The sequence below is a fragment of the Petromyzon marinus genome, chromosome 1 (genome assembly GCF_048934315.1).
Source record: "Petromyzon marinus isolate PM22_M1 ecotype Great Lakes invasive population chromosome 1, UKy_Petmar_22M1.pri1.0, whole genome shotgun sequence".
NCBI lineage: Eukaryota > Metazoa > Chordata > Hyperoartia > Petromyzontiformes > Petromyzontidae > Petromyzon > Petromyzon marinus.
Genome location: NC_133667.1, coordinates 16515358 through 16533369, shown reverse-complemented (window position 1 = coordinate 16533369; position 18012 = coordinate 16515358). Strand labels below are relative to the sequence as shown.

The window sequence follows — 18012 nt, the reverse complement described above, 5'->3', positions numbered from 1 at the left end:
ATCGCCAGGGTTGGGATCGAACCCACGACCTCCTGCATACCGGGCGAGGTAGTTAACATCTCTTAGCCACCATGATGATGATGATAAGAGAGAGAAACGCGCAAACTCCAAATACACAGCAGCAGGCATCGCCAGGGTTGGGATCGAACCCACGACCTCCTGCATACCAAGCGAGGTAGTTAACATCTCGTAGCCACCGCGGCTCCCCTGGCAGTGCGTGGTGCCATACCCAGCTGCTTGCAGTAGGCCTGCACCGTGACGGGCCGGCTGACGTCCGCTCCGTCGCCGTGCACCGCAAACACCGAAACGTCCAAACGCTCGCCGGCTCGAACCACGTCTGGGGGGGGGGGGGGGTGGCGGGGGGGTGGGGGCGAGGGGGGGGCACCGACAACGTCTTTGTTTATTTTTTACCGGAGCTTTGTCGGTGTGTTGCAGCTGTTGCCGGCGAAGGAAGGTGGAAGGGGGGGTGAGAGCGACTGTGTGTGTGCCTGTGTGTGCCTGTGTGTGTCATAAGGTGCTACTCGCTAACAGCACTTTCCACAACAGTCTGTTAAGGCTATACGGGGGGATCTTTGTCTTTGTGTGCGTGTGTGTGTGCCACGCTTCACGTGGCCTTAACGCCGTGGTGACGTCTCCGCCACTTAGTGGCGAATGGCCGTTGTTTTTATTGTTGTTGTTGTTGTTGTTGCGTCATAGTGCAGCGTGTGGAGCGGAGGTGGAGCGGTTAGCGCTACGCCGCGCTACGATCCCGGCGACCCGAGTTCGATTCCAGCTCACGGCCACCAACACCGGTGACGATTCTCTGAACCGGTCCTGGGCCTCCCGTAAGTCGACTCAGCCTCAAATGAGTAGTAAACATCGCCACTGGGGAGACAAAGGCGGCTGTGCCGGGGTGCTGACCACCCTCGAACAAGAACCCTTGCCGCAAGAGCCACCGCACCTCCACCACCACCGCCACGACCACTGTCATCACCACCGCCAGTCACCACCGCCACAGTCACCACCGCCACGACCACTGTCACAGTCACCACCGCCAGTCACCACCGCCAGTCACCACCGCCAGAGTCACCACCGCCAGTCACCACCGCCACAGTCACCACCGCCACAGTCACCACCGCCACAGTCACCACCGCCACAGTCACCACCGCCACAGTCACCACCGCCACAGTCACCACCGCCACAGTCACCACCGCCACAGTCACCACCGCCACCACAGTCACCACCGCCACAGTCACCACCGCCACCACAGTCACCACCGCCACAGTCACCACCGCCACGACCACTGTCATCACCACCGCCACAGTCACCACCGCCACAGTCACCACCGCCACAGTCACCACCGCCACCACCGCCACAGTCACCACCGCCACGACCACTGCATCACAGTCACCGCCACCACAGTCACCACTGCCCCAGTCACCACCGCCGCCACAGTCACCACCGCCACAGTCACCACCGCCACGACCACTGTCATCATCACCGCCACAGTCACCACTGCCACAGTCACCACCGCCACGACCACTGTCATCACCACCGCCACAGTCACCACCGCCAGTCACCACCGCCACAGTCACCACCGCCAGTCACCACCGCCACCACAGTCACCACCGCCACCACAGTCACCACCGCCACAGTCACCACCGCCACAGTCACCACCGCCACGACCACCGTCACATCACCACCGCCACAGTCACCACCGCCACAGTCACCACCGCCACCACAGTCACCACCGCCACAGTCACCACCGCCACGACCACTGTCATCACCACCGCCACAGTCACCACCGCCACAGTCACCACCGCCACAGTCACCACCGCCACGACCACTGTCATCACCACCGCCACAGTCACCACCACCACAGTCACCACCGCCACGACCACTGCATCACAGTCACCACCGCCACAGTCACCACCACCACAGTCACCACCACCACAGTCACCACCACAGTCACCACAGTCACCACCGCCACGACCACTGTCATCACCACCGCCACAGTCACCACCACCACAGTCACCACCGCCACAGTCACCACCGCCGCCACAGTCACCACCGCCACAGTCACCACCGCCACAGTCACCACCGCCACAGTCACCACCGCCACAGTCACCACCGCCGCCACAGTCACCACCGCCACAGTCACCACCGCCACGACCCGGGCCCACGTTGGCTCCTCACCCCGAAGCTCCACGCTGGTCTTGCCGGCGGCCAGCCAGCGAAAGTTGTATCGACACGACTCCTCTGGCACAGCCGCGACCGGGCACCACGTCACCACGTGGGCCGTCGTGTCGGCGCCGTGGCCCGGGGACGCCCAGCTGACGAGCACGCCGGTGTTGTCGCCGGACTCTCCGGCAAACACCGCGCTCGGAGCCGGCGGTCCTGCGGATACGGTGACGGAGACGGCGGCGACGGAGCGCAGGGGGGTGAGAGGGACGGGGAGGGACGGGGAGGGGGGAGGTGGGGAGGGGAGGGAGGGAGGTGGGGAGGGACGGGGAGGAGGGGAGGGAGGGGGGGAGGTGGGGAGGGAAGGATGGTGGGGAGGGGAGGGAGGTGAGGGAGGGAGGGAGGGAGGTGGGGAAGGAGAGATGAGGGGAGTGATAGGGGGAGGGATGGTGAGGAGGGAGGGAGGAGGGAGGAGTGAGGGAGGTGGGGAGGGAGAGAGGTGGGGGAGGGAGGGAGGGGGGGGATTGAGGAGGGGAAGGATGGGGGGGGGGGGGGAAGGGAAGGAGGGAGGGGAGAGAGGTGGGGGAGGGAGGGGGGGAGGAATTGGGGAGGGCAGGGATTGGGGGGGAGAGGGAGAGAGGGGGAGGGAGGGAGGGGAGGGAGGGAGGGAGAGAGGTGGGGGAGGGAGGGAGGGGAGGAATTGGGGAGGGCAGGGATTGGGGGGGAGAGGGAGAGAGGGGGAGGGAGGGAGGGGAGGGAGGGAGGGGAGGGAGGGAGGTGGGGGAGGGAGGGATGGGGAGGGAGGGGAGGGGAGGGCCGGCCGCCGCCTTCTCACCGTGCGATCCGACGGCAGCCACGCCGACGCGCGACGCCGGGCTCTCCCCCGCCGAGTTCTGCGCCTTCACCGTGAGCCGGTGGGCGCCGGCGTTCAGCGCCAGCACGGCACTGCAGCCCCCCGCCGCCGGAGTGCCCGCGGCGTCGCCGCCGCATCGGCCCGTCGCCACGACGACGGTGGCGTTGCGGAAGGGGCCGTCGACGCTCTCGGCGGTGACCGCGTAGCGAAGGACGTTGCCGCGGGCGACGTTCGGCGCCAGCGTCTGTCGGCAAGAGACGGAGGTCTGGGACTGTTGTTGTTGTTGTTGTGTTGGTGTGTGGTCTGAGACTGTTGTTGTTGTTGTGTTGGTGTGTGGTCTGGGACTGTTGTTGTTGTGTTGGTGTGTTGGTGTGTGGTGTGAGACTGTTGTTGTTGTTGTGTTGGTGTGTGGTCTGAGACTGTTGTTGTTGTTGTGTTGGTGTGTGGTCTGAGACTGTTGTTGTTGTTGTTGTCTTGGTGTGTAGTCTGAGACTGTTGTTGTTGTTGTTGTTGTCTTGGTGTGTAGTCTGAGACTGTTGTTGTTGTGTTGGTGTGTAGTCTGAGACTGTTGTTGTTGTTGTTGTGTTGGTGTGTGGTGTGAGACTGTTGTTGTTGTTGTTGTGTTGGTGTGTGGTGTGAGACTGTTGTTGTTGTTGTTGTGTTGGTGTGTGGTCTGGGACTGTTGTTGTTGTTGTTGTCTTGGTGTGTGGTCTGGGACTGTTGTTGTTGTTGTTGTCTTGGTGTGTGGTCTGAGACTGTTGTCTGGGTGTGTGGTCTGAGACTGTTGTTGTTGTTGTTGTCTTGGTGTGTGGTCTGGGACTGTTGTTGTTGTTGTCTTGGTGTGTGGTCTGGGACTGTTGTTGTTGTTGTCTTGGTGTGTGGTCTGGGACTGTTGTTGTTGTTGTTGTCTTGGTGTGTGGTCTGAGACTGTTGTTGTTGTGTTGGTGTGTGGTCTGAGACTGTTGTTGTTGTGTTGGTGTGTGGTGTGAGACTGTTGTTGTTGTTGTGTTGGTGTGTGGTCTGAGACTGTTGTTGTTGTCTTGGTGTGTGGTCTGAGACTGTTGTTGTTGTCTGGGTGTGTGGTCTGAGACTGTTGTTGTTGTCTTGGTGTGTGGTCTGGGACTGTTGTTGTTTTGCTGCTTGCCCCAAGGCCTTGCCCCAAGGCAGGAAAACAACAAGCCACGTAAGATAAAATAGTTTAGCTTCAGTTTAGTCTATGGGTCTCTGTGTGTCTCTGTGTGTCTCTGTGTGTCTCTGGGTCTCTATTCATTCCCTCCCTTCTCTACGCTTGCGAAACGTGGACCCCCCTAATGGAACATCTTCGCCGGTTATAAACATTTAGGCTGGCCTGCCTATGATCCATCCTGGGTTTAACCAGACTGGATTGTGTGAGGAGCTCACAAATCCTTGAAAGATCTGGGCAAGGTCACATCGGTGAGCTCCTCCGGCGGGCAAGGCTGCGATGGCTGGGTCATGTAGCCTGCATGCCCAGCCACCGCATGCCGAAACAGCTTTTGTTCGGCCGGATCGAGGGGGCTAAATGGGCGCGGCACGGGCTAGAGAAGAGATGGAGTGATGTGGTACAGAAGGACGTGGAGCTGAGTGGACTTGCCGATGATTGGTACCAGCGGTGTCAAGATCGGCCTCTGTGGAGGAGGCTCGTGAAGGACACTACTGGGCAGTTGGAGGTAGTCGCCCTCCAACAACAACGGAGGGCGGAGGAGCGACGCTCACAACAACGAGCGGAGCGCCGGGTGGCTAAAGCACAGCAGGTTGGCACAGTAGGGGGCACAGGTGGTGCATCAGCCAGTCATCTCAGTCAGTCGACCCGTGGCACCTGGGTTTGCCCCGTGACCTCCTGCCAGCGGGCGTTCGACACTCCATGTGGCCTCAAGGTGCACATGTCCTGGCACAAGCGTCGTGGTGACGTCACCGCCACTTAGTGGCGAATGGCAGTTGTTGTTGTATCTGTGTGTCTCTGTGTGTCTCTGTGTGCCTCTGTGTCTCTGTGTGTCTCTGTGTCTCTGTGTGTCTGTGTGTCTGTGTATCTCTGTGTGTATCTGTGTGTCTCTGTGTGTCTCTTTGTGTATCTGTGTGTATCTGTGTGTATCTGTGTCTCTGTGTATCTCTGTGTGTCTCTGTGTGTCTCTGTGTCTCTGTGTGTATCTATGCACGTCTATCCTATACAAGTGTCTGGAGCTCACTGTGAGTCTCTATGCGTCCACTTGGTAAGCCACTCACGTTGAGCGTTAAGTGGCTTAACGCTTCGGAAAATAAAGAGCTGTATAGCTCAGCGGGCCTTACCTGGTAAGAGCAAAAAATATATATCTTAAATTAAATTGAGTTTTCCTCCGCCGTGTACACGCTGGTTTAAAGTTAGTTTAGTTTAGACTCCGCCTCTCTGTGGTCTTCCACGGGTACAACTGTTGCAAGCATTGTCACATTATTATTGCCCTGCTATTATCGCACGCCCGTCTTGCCGAGCTGCGCGTTGTCCGGCAGGGGTCATGGAGGGTCGGTGGGTCACCTTCCAGTAGACGAAGACCTTGCGTTGACCCTCGGAATCCGCCGGGGTCACGACCCTCCACACCTCGGGGCCTGCGGAGGGAGCTGCGGCAACACGGAGGGTCACACTTCACCGCTCGGCGCGTTCACGGTTTCACCAGCGGGTCCGGCAATCGATTCCCCGCGCTCGGGGACGCACGCGCCTTGCTTCAGAGTCGCTCGCTCGCTCGTTCGTTAGCTCGCTCGCTCGCTCGCTCGTTAGCTCACCCGTTGGGTCACTCGCTCACGCACTCGCTCACTCGCACGTTAGCTCGCTTGTTAGCGCATTAAACGGAGAGAGCGAGGGGGCGTCTTTAAAAGCCACGTCGCAAAAAAACTCGCTCAGGTTACTTTTAACTTTCCCCTCCCTCCCCTTCCTCCCGTCGCTCACCCAATTCCGCGGTGGTGGCATTCGCCTCGGCCCAGTCGCTCCACCAGAGCTGCCCACGGTCGCCGATGCAGCGCAGCTGCACGCTGTACGTGGTGTGGGGGAGCAGCTGGTCCAGCGCGAACGAGGTGGCGCTCAGGTTCTGTGGGACGTCCGTCTGCACCCACACACACACACGCACACACACGCACACACACGCGCACACACACTCGTACGTTCACGCACACGCACCAGCACGCATGAAGACACGCACGCGGATACGCAAGCGCACCCACGCACGTACGTGCACGCACACGAAGACAAAGACAAAGATCCCCCCCGGATAGCCTTTAACAGACTGTTGGGGCAAGTGCTGTTAGCGATCACCTATGAAGGCCGGCGCTGTGGCACACGAGGGGGTGGGTGGCCAGCACCGTACCTGCTGCTGTGTGTAGTAAGCATCGCCACTGGGGAGACAAAGGCGGTCGGGCGTGGTGCTGGCCGCCCACCCCCGCGTGTACCATTCTGGCCTTCATAGGTGCTCGCTAACAGCACTTGCCCCTCCAGTCTGTTAAGGCTATACGGGGGATCTTTGTCTTTTGTAGTGGTGTGGTGGTGTAGTGGCATGTGCTGGTGTGGTGGTGTGTGGTGGTCGTGTGGTGGTGTGTGTTGGTGGTGTGGTGGTGATGGTGGTGTGGCGGTGTGGTGGTGTAGTGGTGTGGTGGTGAGTGGCATGTGGTGGTGTAGTGGTGGTGATGTGGCGGTGTGGTGGTGTGGCGATGTAGTGATGTAGTGATGTGATGGTGATGGTGGTGTGGTGGTGTAGTGGTGCGATGGTGGTGGTGATGGCGGTGTAGTGGTGTAGCGGTGTATTGGTGTGATGGTGGTGGCGGTGATGGCGGTGTGGCGGTGTAGTGGTGTGATGGTGGTGGTAGTGATGGTGGTGTGGCGGTGTAGTGGTGTCATGGTGGTGGTGATGGTGGTGTGGCGGTGTAGTGGTGTAATGGTGGTGGTTATGTGGTGGTGTGGCAGTGTAGTGGTGTGATGGTGGTGGTGGTGATGGCGGTGTAGTGGTGTGATGGTGGTGGTGGTGGTGATGGCGGTGTCGCGGTGTAGTGGTGTGATGGTGGTGGTGGTGATGGCGGTGTAGCGGTGTAGTGGTGTGATGGTGGTGGTTGTGTGGTGGTGTGGCAGTGTAGTGGTGTGATGGTGGTGTGGCGGTGTAGTGGTGTAGTGGTGGTGATGGTGGTGGTGGTGGTGCGCGGGTGCCTGCACCGTTGCGTACCCACAGCTGCTGGGGCAGTGCGGACGGGCGGTAGCGCAGGTGGTAGCGCAGCTTCACGACAAGCGGGTCGATGTCCCGCGGGGCGCTCCAGCGCACCAGGGGGTAGTCGCTCAGCAGGAAGTCGTTCATGTCCAACGTCGGGGGGTCGGTTTTCACTGGGGAACGATCGCAGCGACAACGACGATCGTAACAACAACGACGGTGGTGGTAATGGTGGCGACGGTGGTGGAGGTGGTGGTGCTGGTGGTGGTGCGAGTGGTGGTAGTGGTGATAGTGGTGCTGGTGGTATAGGTGATGGTTCTGGTGGTGCTGGCAGTCGTGGTGGTGGTAGTGGTGATAGTGGTCCTGGCAGTAGTGGTGGTGGTAGTGCTGGTGGTGCTGGCAGTAGTGGTGGCGGTTGTGGTGGTGGTGCTGGCAGTAGTGGTAGTGATAGTGGTCCTGACAGTAGTGGTGGTGGTAGTGCTGGTGGTGCTGGCAGTAGTGGTGGCGGTTGTGGTGGTGGTGCTGGCAGTAGTGGTAGTGGTGGTGGTGCTGGCAGTAGTGGTAATGGTGGTGGTAGTGCTGGTGGTGCTGGCAGTAGTAGTGGCGGTTGTGGTGGTGGTGCTGGCAGTAGTGGTAGTGGTGGTGGTAGTGGTGGTGGTGCTGGCAGTCGTGGTAGTGGTAGTGCTGGTGGTGCTGGCAGTCGTGGTAGTGGTAGTGCTGGTGGTGCTGGCAGTAGTGGTGGCGGTTGTGGTGGTGCTGGCAGTAGTGGTGGCGGTAGCGGTAGTGGTGCTGGCAGCAGTGGTAATGGTGGTGCTGGCAGTAGTGGTGGTGGTGGTGCTGGTGGGGGAGCCGGTGGGGGCGACTCACGGAACTTTGTGGGGTCGAACTCAGCGAGGTGATCCGCGCTGCCCAGACTGCTGTCGGCGAGCAGCCGGAACGTCTGGGTCATGAAGATGTTGAAGTTTTCGCGCGGGACGATGCAGCGCGTGACATCCGTCCCGCACGCATGCACGCTCGTCGTGGTGGTGCCTGGCATGCTGCGGTGACCCGAGAGGGGAGGAGAAGAAAGGGCAGGGGAGGGGGGAGGGAGGGGAGGAGAGGGGAGGAGAGGGGAGGGAGGGGAGGAGAGGGGAGGGAGGGAGGGGAGGGAGGGAGAGAGGGGAGGGAGGGAGCAGAGGGAGGGAGGAGAGGGAGGGAGGAGAGGGAGGGAGGAGAGGGGAGGGAGGGAGGTTGGGAGGGAGGGAGCAGAGGGAGGGAGGAGAGGGAGGGAGGGAGGTTGGGAGGGAGGGAGGGAGCAGAGGGAGGGGAGGGAGGGGAGGAGAGGGGAGGAGATGGGAGGGAGGGAGGGAGCAGAGGGAGGCGAGGGAGGGAGCAGAGGGAGGGAGGAGAGGGAGGGAGGAGAGGGAGGAGAGGGAGGAGAGGGGAGGGAGGTTGGGAGGTTGGGAGGGAGGGAGCAGAGGGAGGGAGGAGAGGGAGCAGAGGGAGGGAGGAGAGGGAGGGAAGAGAGGGAGGGAGGAGAGGGAGGCAAGTTGGGATGGGAACGATCGGATCGCAAACGGGTCGTCGTAGTTGTGATCGTCATCGTCACCATTGTCGTCGTCCTCATGATCGTCGTCGTCATCATCATTACCATCGTCATCATTGTCATGATCATCGTCGTCGCTATCATTGTCGTCGTCATAATTATGATCGTCGTCATCATCATAGCCGTGCTGCCGCCACCCCTTGATAGGCGGGTGCACATCTCACTGGGTGGGAAGTTGCGCGGCTGATACCGCTGCGGTGACACGCAGGTGCCGCCCGGTGACGATGGTGGTGCAGTTGGTGGGGAGGTGGCAACCTGATGGTGGTGGTGTAGTTGGTGGGGAGGTGGCAACCTGACGTTGATGGTGCAGTTGGTGGGGAGGTGCCAACCTGAAGTTGATGGTGTAGTTGGTGGGGAGGTGGCAACCTGAAGTTGATGGTGTAGGTGGTGGGGAGGTGGCAACCAGACGTTGATGGTGTAGCTGGTGGGGAGGTGGCAACCTGAAGTTGATGGTGTAGTTGGTGGGGAGGTGGCAACCTGAAGTTGATGGTGTAGTTGGTGGGGAGGTGGCAACCTGCAGTTGATGGTGTAGTTGGTGGGGAGGTGGCAACCTGACGTTCATGGTGTAGTTGGTGGGGAGGTGGCAACCTGACGTTGATGGTGTAGTTGGTGGGGAGGTGGCAACCTGCAGTTGATGGTGTAATTGGTGGGGAGGTGGCAACCAGATGTTGATGGTGTAGTTGGTGGGGAGGTGGCAACCTGAAGTTGATGGTGTAGTTGGTGGGGAGGTGGCAAACTGACGTTGATGGTGTAGTTGGTGGGGAGGTGGCAACCTGAAGTTGATGGTGTAGTTGGTGGGGAGGTGGCAACCTGACGTTGATGGTGTAGTTGGTGGGGAGGTGGCAACCTGACGTTGATGGTGTAGTTGGTGGGGAGATGGCAACCTGACATTGATGGTGTAGTTGGTGGGGAGGTGGCAACCTGACGTTGATGGTGTAGTTGGTGGGGAGGTGGCAACCTGACGTTGATGGTGTAGTTGGTGGGGAGGTGGCAACCTGACGTTGATGGTGTAGTTGGTGGGGAGGTGGCAACCTGATGTTGATGGTGTAGTTGGTGGGGAGGTGGCAACCTGACGTTGATGGTGTAGTTGGTGGGGAGGTGGCAACCTGAAGTTGATGGTGTAGTTGGTGGGGAGGTGGCAACCTGACGTTGATGGTGTAGTTGGTGGGGAGGTGGCAACCTGACGTTGATGGTGTAGTTGGTGGGGAGGTGGCAACCTGACGTTGATGGTGTAGTTGGTGGGGAGGTGGCAACTTGACGTTGATGGTGTAGTTGGTGGGGAGGTGGCAACCTGACGTTGATGGTGTAGTTGGTGGGGAGGTGGCAACCTGACGTTGATGGTGTAGTTGGTGGGGAGGTGGCAACCTGATGTTGATGGTGTAGTTGGTGGGGAGGTGGCAACCTGACGTTGATGGTGTAGTTGGTGGGGAGGTGGCAACCTGATGTTGATGGTGTAGTTGGTGGGGAGGTGGCAACCTGATGTTGATGGTGTAGTTGGTGGGGAGGTGGCAACCTGACGTTGATGGTGTAGTTGGTGGGGAGGTGGCAACCTGACGTTGATGGTGTAGTTGGTGGGGAGGTGGCAACCTGAAGTTGATGGTGTAGTTGGTGGGGAGGTGGCAACCTGACGTTGATGGTGTAGTTGGTGGGGAGGTGGCAACCTGACGTTGATGGTGTAGTTGGTGGGGAGGTGGCAACCTGACGTTGATGGTGTAGTTGGTGGGGAGGTGGCAACCTGATGTTGATGGTGTAGTTGGTGGGGAGGTGGCAACCTGACGTTGATGGTGTAGTTGGTGGGGAGGTGGCAACCTGAAGTTGATGGTGTAGTTGGTGGGGAGGTGGCAACCTGACGTTGATGGTGTAGTTGGTGGGGAGGTGGCAACCTGACGTTGATGGTGTAGTTGGTGGGGAGGTGGCAACCTGACGTTGATGGTGTAGTTGGTGGGGAGGTGGCAACCTGACGTTGATGGTGTAGTTGGTGGGGAGGTGGCAACCTGACGTTGATGGTGTAGTTGGTGGGGAGGTGGCAACCTGACGTTGATGGTGTAGTTGGTGGGGAGGTGGCAACCTGACGTTGATGGTGTAGTTGGTGGGGAGGTGGCAACCTGACGTTGATGGTGTAGTTGGTGGGGAGGTGGCAACCTGACGTTGATGGTGTAGTTGGTGGGGAGGCAGCTCTTCGGCAGGGAGTCCCAGGTGCACACCAGGTCGCCATCCAGGTCAGGCCCCATCACGTACGTCACGCCCGTGGGCACCTCTGGAGGACCTGAGAAAGGGGAAGGGGGGGGGGGCAGCAGCAGCAAGGGATTGTGGGTATGTGGGATGACGTATGGATCACTCCACATGCCTCCACGCACTCTCCTGCCTCTCCCCTCTCATCTCACTCCACTCCCCTGTACGCTCTCTCCTGCCTCTCCCTCTCATCTCACTCCACTCCCCTCTACACTCTCTCCTGCCTCTCCCTCTCATCTCACTCCCCTCCACGCACTCTGCTGCCTCTCCCTCTCATCTCACTCCACTCCACTCCACGCTCTCTCCTGCCTCTCCCTCCCATCTCACTCCCCTCCACGCACTCTCCTACCGCTCCCACGGTGGCGAGATGTTAACTACCTCACTTGGTATGCAGGAGGTCGTCAGGTCGACCCCGACCCTGATGCCTGCTGTATATTTGGAGTTTGCGTGTCGCTCTCTCTCTCTCTCTCCCGGTGGTCGCGTGGATTTTTCTCCAGGTACTCGCTCAACCAAGTGGCTTATCAAATTTTAAAAAAAATAACGCAGCAGCCAAATAATATAAATCCATGACGTTGATTCTCAATGGCGGAGGAGGGAAAATCCAGAGGACCCGGAGAAAAATCCACACGATCAAACTCCAAATATACAGCAGCAGCAGCAGGCGTCGTCAGGGGTCGGGATCGAACCCACGACCTCCTGTACACCAAGCGAGGTAGTCAACATCTCCTAGCCACCGTGATGATGATGACAGAGAGAGAGAGAGACACGCAAACTCCAAATATACAGCAGCAGGCGTCAGGATCAGAGGTGAACCCACGACCTCCTGTATACCAGGCGAGGTGGTTAACATCTCCTATCCATGATGATGATGAGAGAGAGAGAGAGAGAGACACGCAGACTCCAAATTTACAGACGTCGTCAGGGGTCGGGATCGATCCCACGACCTCCTGTACACCGGGCGAGGTGGTTAACAGCTCACCACAGGGAGAGAGAGAGAGACACGCAAACTCCGCCCTGTGTAAGCAAAACAAACAAACAATAACAACAACAACAACAAATAAAGCGAGGAAACAGAAGAAGGAAATCCACACGTCTGGTAAAACAGCGCTTCCCCCCAACACCCCAACCCCCCCCCACCCCCACCCCCCCGAGCCTCCTCTGATTTTCTTGTTTTTTGTTAGTTTGAAGAAAAACGGCGGTGAGTCACCGGACCGCAGAGGAAGCCGGGACGGCGAGTCACCAGTGCCGCGATTACCACCCCACTCCCGCCAAGTTACACAGCGGTGGCGACGGCGGCGGTGACGACGATGACGACGACAACCAAGATCACGACGACGACCACGACGATCACGACGATCACGACGACGACGACGAGGACGACGACGACGATCACGACGACGAGGACGACGACCACGACGATGATAACGATAACGACGACGAGGATGACGACGACGACGATCACGACGATGATGACGACGACCACGACGACGACCACGACGATGACGACAACGACGACGATCACGACGATGATAACGACGATGACGACGACGACGACGATGATGACGACCACGACGATGATAATGACGATGACGACAACGACGACAACGATGACGGCAGCACGGCTACGATGACGACGACAATCATGACGACGATCATGACGACGATCATGACGACGATCATGACGACGACGACGGCGGCAGCACGGTTACGATGACCATGAGGACGACGATCATGACGACGACGATCATGACGACGACGCTCGTGAAGACGGCGACAACAATGACGGCCACGACGACCACGAGGGCTCTCCCCTTCAGCTCGCCCGCACACCGCGCTCCCTCTCTCTCGACAGACCGACGTCTTCATTTCGTCGCAGATATTCACGCTGTTCATGTTCGCATTGCGGCCGCCCCCCCCCACACACTCCGTCCGCCCTCTTTGTGCCGGTGTCCTCCGGCCTAACGGGCGGTGGTGAGACAAGGCCCTCCTCAAATGAGGCCTGCGAGCGGCTCTGGTGTAAAGGCCAATCGCTTGGCTCGTCGCCCGCACCTCCGATGGGCGCCGATGGCTACGTGGGGCGTGCAAGGAGCTCGATGTAACAACACATCCGTGCGTCTCTCTTTCACCCCCGCGACTCCGATTGGCGCGGGCGGTTACGTACGGTGAAAAAGAAGTTCAACGCACATACACATTCATAGACTCACACAGAGATCCGTAGACTAGCACACAGAGACCCATAGACTAGCACACAGAGACCCGTAGACTAGCACAGAGACCCGTAGACTCGCACAGAGACCCATAGACTCGCACAGAGACCCATAGACTCGCACAGAGACGCATAGAATCACACAGAGACCCATAGACTCACACAGAGACCCATAGACTCACACAGAGACCCATAGACTCACACAGAGACCCATAGACTCGCACAGAGACCCATAGACTCGCACAGAGACCCATAGACTCGCACAGAGACCCATAGACTCGCACAGAGACCCATAGACTCGCACAGAGACGCATAGAATCACACAGAGACCCATAGACTCGCACAGAGACCCATAGACTCGCACAGAGACCCATAGACTCGCACAGAGACCCATAGACTCACACAGAGACCCATAGACTCACACAGAGACCTATAGACTCACACAGAGACCCATAGACTCGCACAGAGACCCATAGACTCGCACAGAGACGCATAGAATCACACAGAGACCCATAGACTCGCACAGAGACCCATAGACTCGCACAGAGACCCAGAGACTCGCACAGAGATCCATAGACTCACACAGAGACCCATAGACTCACACAGAGACCCATAGACTCACACAGAGACCCACAGACTCACACAGAGACCCATAGACTCACACAGAGACCCATAGACTCACACAGAGACCCATAGACTCACACAGAGACCCATAGACTCACACAGAGACCCATAGACTCACACAGAGACCCATAGACTCACACAGAGACCCATAGACTCGCACAGAGACCCATAGACTCACACAGAGACCCATAGACTCACGGTGGTGCAAAAGAAGTTCAAAGTGCAGTTCAAGCTCCGCGGCACTCGCAGAATCCCTTTTTTTTTTGTTTCTCCAGACTGCGAGAGAAATCCGATGAGCTACGAAGCTCTTGTCCACATGCCGCCCTCTCAGTGTTAGAATTCCCCTCCTCCTCGTCCCCCACCAGCGCTACTGACTCCCCTTAACCACCCCCACGACTTCCAAGGCTTGGGGTGGCTCTTGACAGCTTCCCGTTTCCCCTATGAGTGTCTCCCCCTTTTTAAAAAAATAAATAAGGAAAAATATATAAGTCGTGGGGAAGAGCGGCGGCGCAGCGGTTAGCAAGGGCGCAGCGCCATGGATCCGGCAAACGTTTTCATTTCATCATCATGAGACCTCCCTTTTGCCAGTACCAAAATATGAGAATAGGTTTTTCCCCTTTTTTCTGGCGACAAAACAGCTGTGTTGAGATGTTAAAACACCAAACTGAAACCTTTTTACAAGGAATCATGTTACTGCATTAACCACAATGCTTGTGGTCAGAATGCAAACAAAAAAACACTGATAATATATGCTGCATTGTCCTTGAAACTGATTGGTCCACACCAGAGACAGCTTTCTGTTGAATCCTCGTCTCAAACGGTGTTAGACCAGCGGACGCCAAAAGGCGTACACAGCTCAAAGACAATGCACTATCAGAGTAATGAGAGGACAATGCACATATTATCAGAGTATGTTTTTTTGTGTGCATTCTGACCACAAGCATTGTGGTTAATGCAGTAACATGATTCCTTGTAAAAGGTTTCAGTTTGGTGTTTTAACATCTTAAGACAGCTGTTTTGTTGCCAGAAAAAAGGGGAAAACCGATTATCACGTTTTCATTTCATTTAATAATTTTATTGACGCACGCGGCTAAACCCGCGGCTATCCAACGACACGCCGTCGCTGTGAGCAGATGGGTCACCATGGTGGCTAGGAGACGTTAACTACCTCGCCTTGTATCCAGGAGGTCGTGGGTTTCATCCCGACCCCTGACCCTGACGCCTGCTGCTGCATATTTGGAGTTTGCGAGTCTCTCTCTCTCATCATCATCATGGTGGCTAGGAGATGTTGACTACCTCGCCTGGTGTACAGGAGGTCGTGGGTTCGATCCCGACCCTGATGACGCCTGCTGCTGCTGCTGCTGTAGATTTGGAGTCTGCGTCCCGCTCTATGCTCTCTCTCCCCGTGGCCGCGTGGATTTTTTCTCCGGGTCCCTCCGGCTTTTCCCTCCACATTTAGAATCGACGTCGCGCGTCGCAGAGTATTTGGCTGCTGCTGTGCATGTCCACGTGGCGATGACGACGGTGCTAAGCCGGCACTTCGTCGAGCCATTGTTTGTGGCGGCCAGGGTCGCTTCTCAAAAAAGAGCTCGACAGCTCAGCGAGGGACCTTGACCGGCAAAATACAAATTTGCTCAGCATAATGAGGCGCGTGTAGGGCTAGCATCTAGGAGGCATCCAGCAGCATCCCAACGCCTCGCGGGGCAGAGCGCACAAAGCACCCGCTCGCCCTCGCACGACGCAGCGGTCCCGTTCGCTCCGATCGTCGCGTCAACGCGCAACCCGCACGCCCGCGTCGCATCCGTCGCGCGACACGTCCAACCGGCGTAGCGAAAGCAAACGCGCCTCACGGGAGGACGGGCTGCCCGCGAGTACACGCGTTACTGTATCATAGTTGAACGCGTGGGGCGGGGGGCGACGAGGGGGGCGACGAGGGGGGGCACCGCCGATGCAACGTTAAGAGCCGCCGGATAATCGCCGCACCGCCGCTGCCAAGCCGACGACCGCCGCTCATTGACGCGGGACTCACTTGCGCCGCACACGACGGCCGCGGCGAGCAGCGTCTCGCCCGAGGTGCAGTCGAGGAGGCAGACGAGCTTGGAGAGGCCGGCGGGCGCGTAGCGCGACACCGCCAGCGCCGCCACGGCCGTCTCGCCCGCCGCCTCGACGCTCGGCCGCGCCTCCGGCGGTCCCAGGCGCTCGCCAGCCAACCTCCAGACGACGTCGTGCACCGTGCAGCCCCTCTGCAATGTCACCGGCGGCGTCGGCGTCACCGGCGGCGTCACCGTCGGCGTCACCGTCGGCGTCACCGTCGGCGTCACCGTCGGCGTCACCGTCGGCGTCACCGTCGCCATTGTTACCATCGGCGTCACCGTCATTTGAAAGCCACCGGGAGCCGCGGGCGTGCACTTTAAAATCGCCAAACAGACTGATAAACTCGCGCCTTGATTAGAAGTGGCTTCGTCCACGCGCGCCGTACACTGCCATCGTGAGCGAGTGAGGCTGCCACTGACATGGACGCGTGCGTGTGTCGTGTGTGCGTCGTGTGTGTGTGTCGTGCGTGTGTCATGCGTGTCTCGCCTGTGTCGCGTGTGTGTCGTGCGTGTGTGTGTCGTGTGTCGTGTGTGTGTGTGTCGTGTGTGTGTGTGTCGTGTGTCGTGCGTGTGTGTGTCGTGTGTGTGTCGCGCGCGTGTTGTGCGTGTGTGTGTCGTGTGTGCGTCGTGTGTGTGTGTCGTGCGTGTGTCATGCGTGTCTCGCCTGTGTCGCGTGTGTGTCGTGCGTGTGTGTGTCGTGTGTGTGTGTGTCGTGTGTGTGTGTGTCGTGTGTCGTGCGTGTGTGTGTCGTGTGTGTGTCGCGCGCGTGTTGTGCGTGTGTGTGTCGTGTGTGTGTCGTGTGTGTGTGTCGTGTGTGTGTCGTGTGTCGTGTGTGTGTCGTGTGTCGTGTGTCGTGTGTGTGTGTTGTGTGTGTGTGTATCGTGTGTGTGTGTCGTGTGTCGTGCGTGTGTCGTGTGTGTGTGTGTCGTGTGTTGTGCGTGTGTGTTGTGTGTGTGTGTATCGTGTGTGTGTGTCGTGTGTCGTGCGTGTGTCGTGTGTGTGTCGTGTCGTGCGTGTGTGTCGTGTGTGTGTCGTGTCGTGCGTGTGTGTGTGTCGTGTGTGTGTCGTGTCGTGCATGTGTGTGTGTCGTGTGTCGTGTGTGTGTTGTGTGTGTCGTGTGTGTGTTGTGTGTGTTGTGTGTGTTGTGTGTGTGTCGTGTCTCGCGTGTCGTATGTCGTGTGTGTGTGTGCGTCATGTGTGTGTCGTGTGTGTCGTGTGTCGTGTGTGTGTTGTGTGTGTTGTGTGTGTCGTGTGTGTCGTGTGTGTGTTGTGTGTGTTGTGTGTGTTGTGTGTGTGTCATGTCTCGCGTGTCGTGTGTCATGTGTGTGTGTGCGTCATGTGTGTGTCGTGTGTCGTGTGTGTGTGTGTGTCGTGTGTCGTGTGTGTGTGTGTGTTGTGTGTGTCGTGTGTGTGTTGTGTGTGTTGTGTGTGTTGTGTGTGTGGCGTGTCGTGTGTGTCGTGTGTCGTGTGTGTGTGTCGTGTGTCGTGCGTGCGTGTGTCGTGCGTGTGTCGTGCGTGTGTCGTGCGTGTGTGTGTGTCGTGTGTGTGTTGTGTGTGTTGTGTGTGTTGTGTGTGTTGTGTGTGTGGCGTGTCTCGCGTGTCGTGTGTGTGTGTGCGTCATGTGTGTGTCGTGTGTGTCGTGTGTCGTGTGTGTGTCATGTGTGTGTGTGTGTGTGTCGTGTGTATGTCGTGTGTGTGTCGTGTGTCGTGTGTGTGTCGTGTGTGTGTGCGTGTGTCGTGTGTCGTGTGTGTGTGTGTGTCGTGTGTGTGTGTGTGTCCGTGTGTATGTCGTGTGTGTGTGTGTGTGTCGTGTGTGTGTGCGTCTCTCCCCCCCTTCCCCATCGCGCGCTGCGCCGCACCTCCAAGCCGCCCAGCTGTCCAGGCGGCAGGCGGCAGCGCCAGGTGAACGGCAGCCCCAAGGTCGCCACGGCGTCCTGCGGCTCCAACTCGGCCTCCGGGCGCCCTCCTGCCGGCCGGGGGAAAACACCACTCTCCTGTCAAGTCGGTCAGTCGGTCAGTTAGCCGGGCAGTCAGTCGCTCAGTCGGTCGGTCGATCAGTCAGTCTGTTAGTCGGTTGGTTG

General features: G+C 58.5%; 1 protein-coding gene across 2 annotated transcripts in view; it reads right to left on the bottom strand.

Moving 5' to 3' along the window:
• LOC116943329 (interleukin-6 receptor subunit beta-like) overlaps window positions 1-18012 on the bottom strand; it is a 45631-nt gene that overhangs the window by 9799 nt on the left and 17820 nt on the right. For both annotated transcript variants that reach the window (XM_076065024.1, XM_032956130.2), the window contains 10 exons: window positions 17791-17897; window positions 15868-16081; window positions 10919-11042; window positions 8059-8228; window positions 7210-7364; window positions 5949-6102; window positions 5541-5623; window positions 2996-3257; window positions 2176-2376; window positions 230-337 (listed from right to left, as the gene is read on the bottom strand). In XM_076065024.1, coding sequence (XP_075921139.1) covers window positions 230-337; window positions 2176-2376; window positions 2996-3257; window positions 5541-5623; window positions 5949-6102; window positions 7210-7364; window positions 8059-8228; window positions 10919-11042; window positions 15868-16081; window positions 17791-17897 — 1578 coding nt within the window. The remainder of the gene's footprint in view (window positions 1-229; window positions 338-2175; window positions 2377-2995; window positions 3258-5540; window positions 5624-5948; window positions 6103-7209; window positions 7365-8058; window positions 8229-10918; window positions 11043-15867; window positions 16082-17790; window positions 17898-18012) is intronic.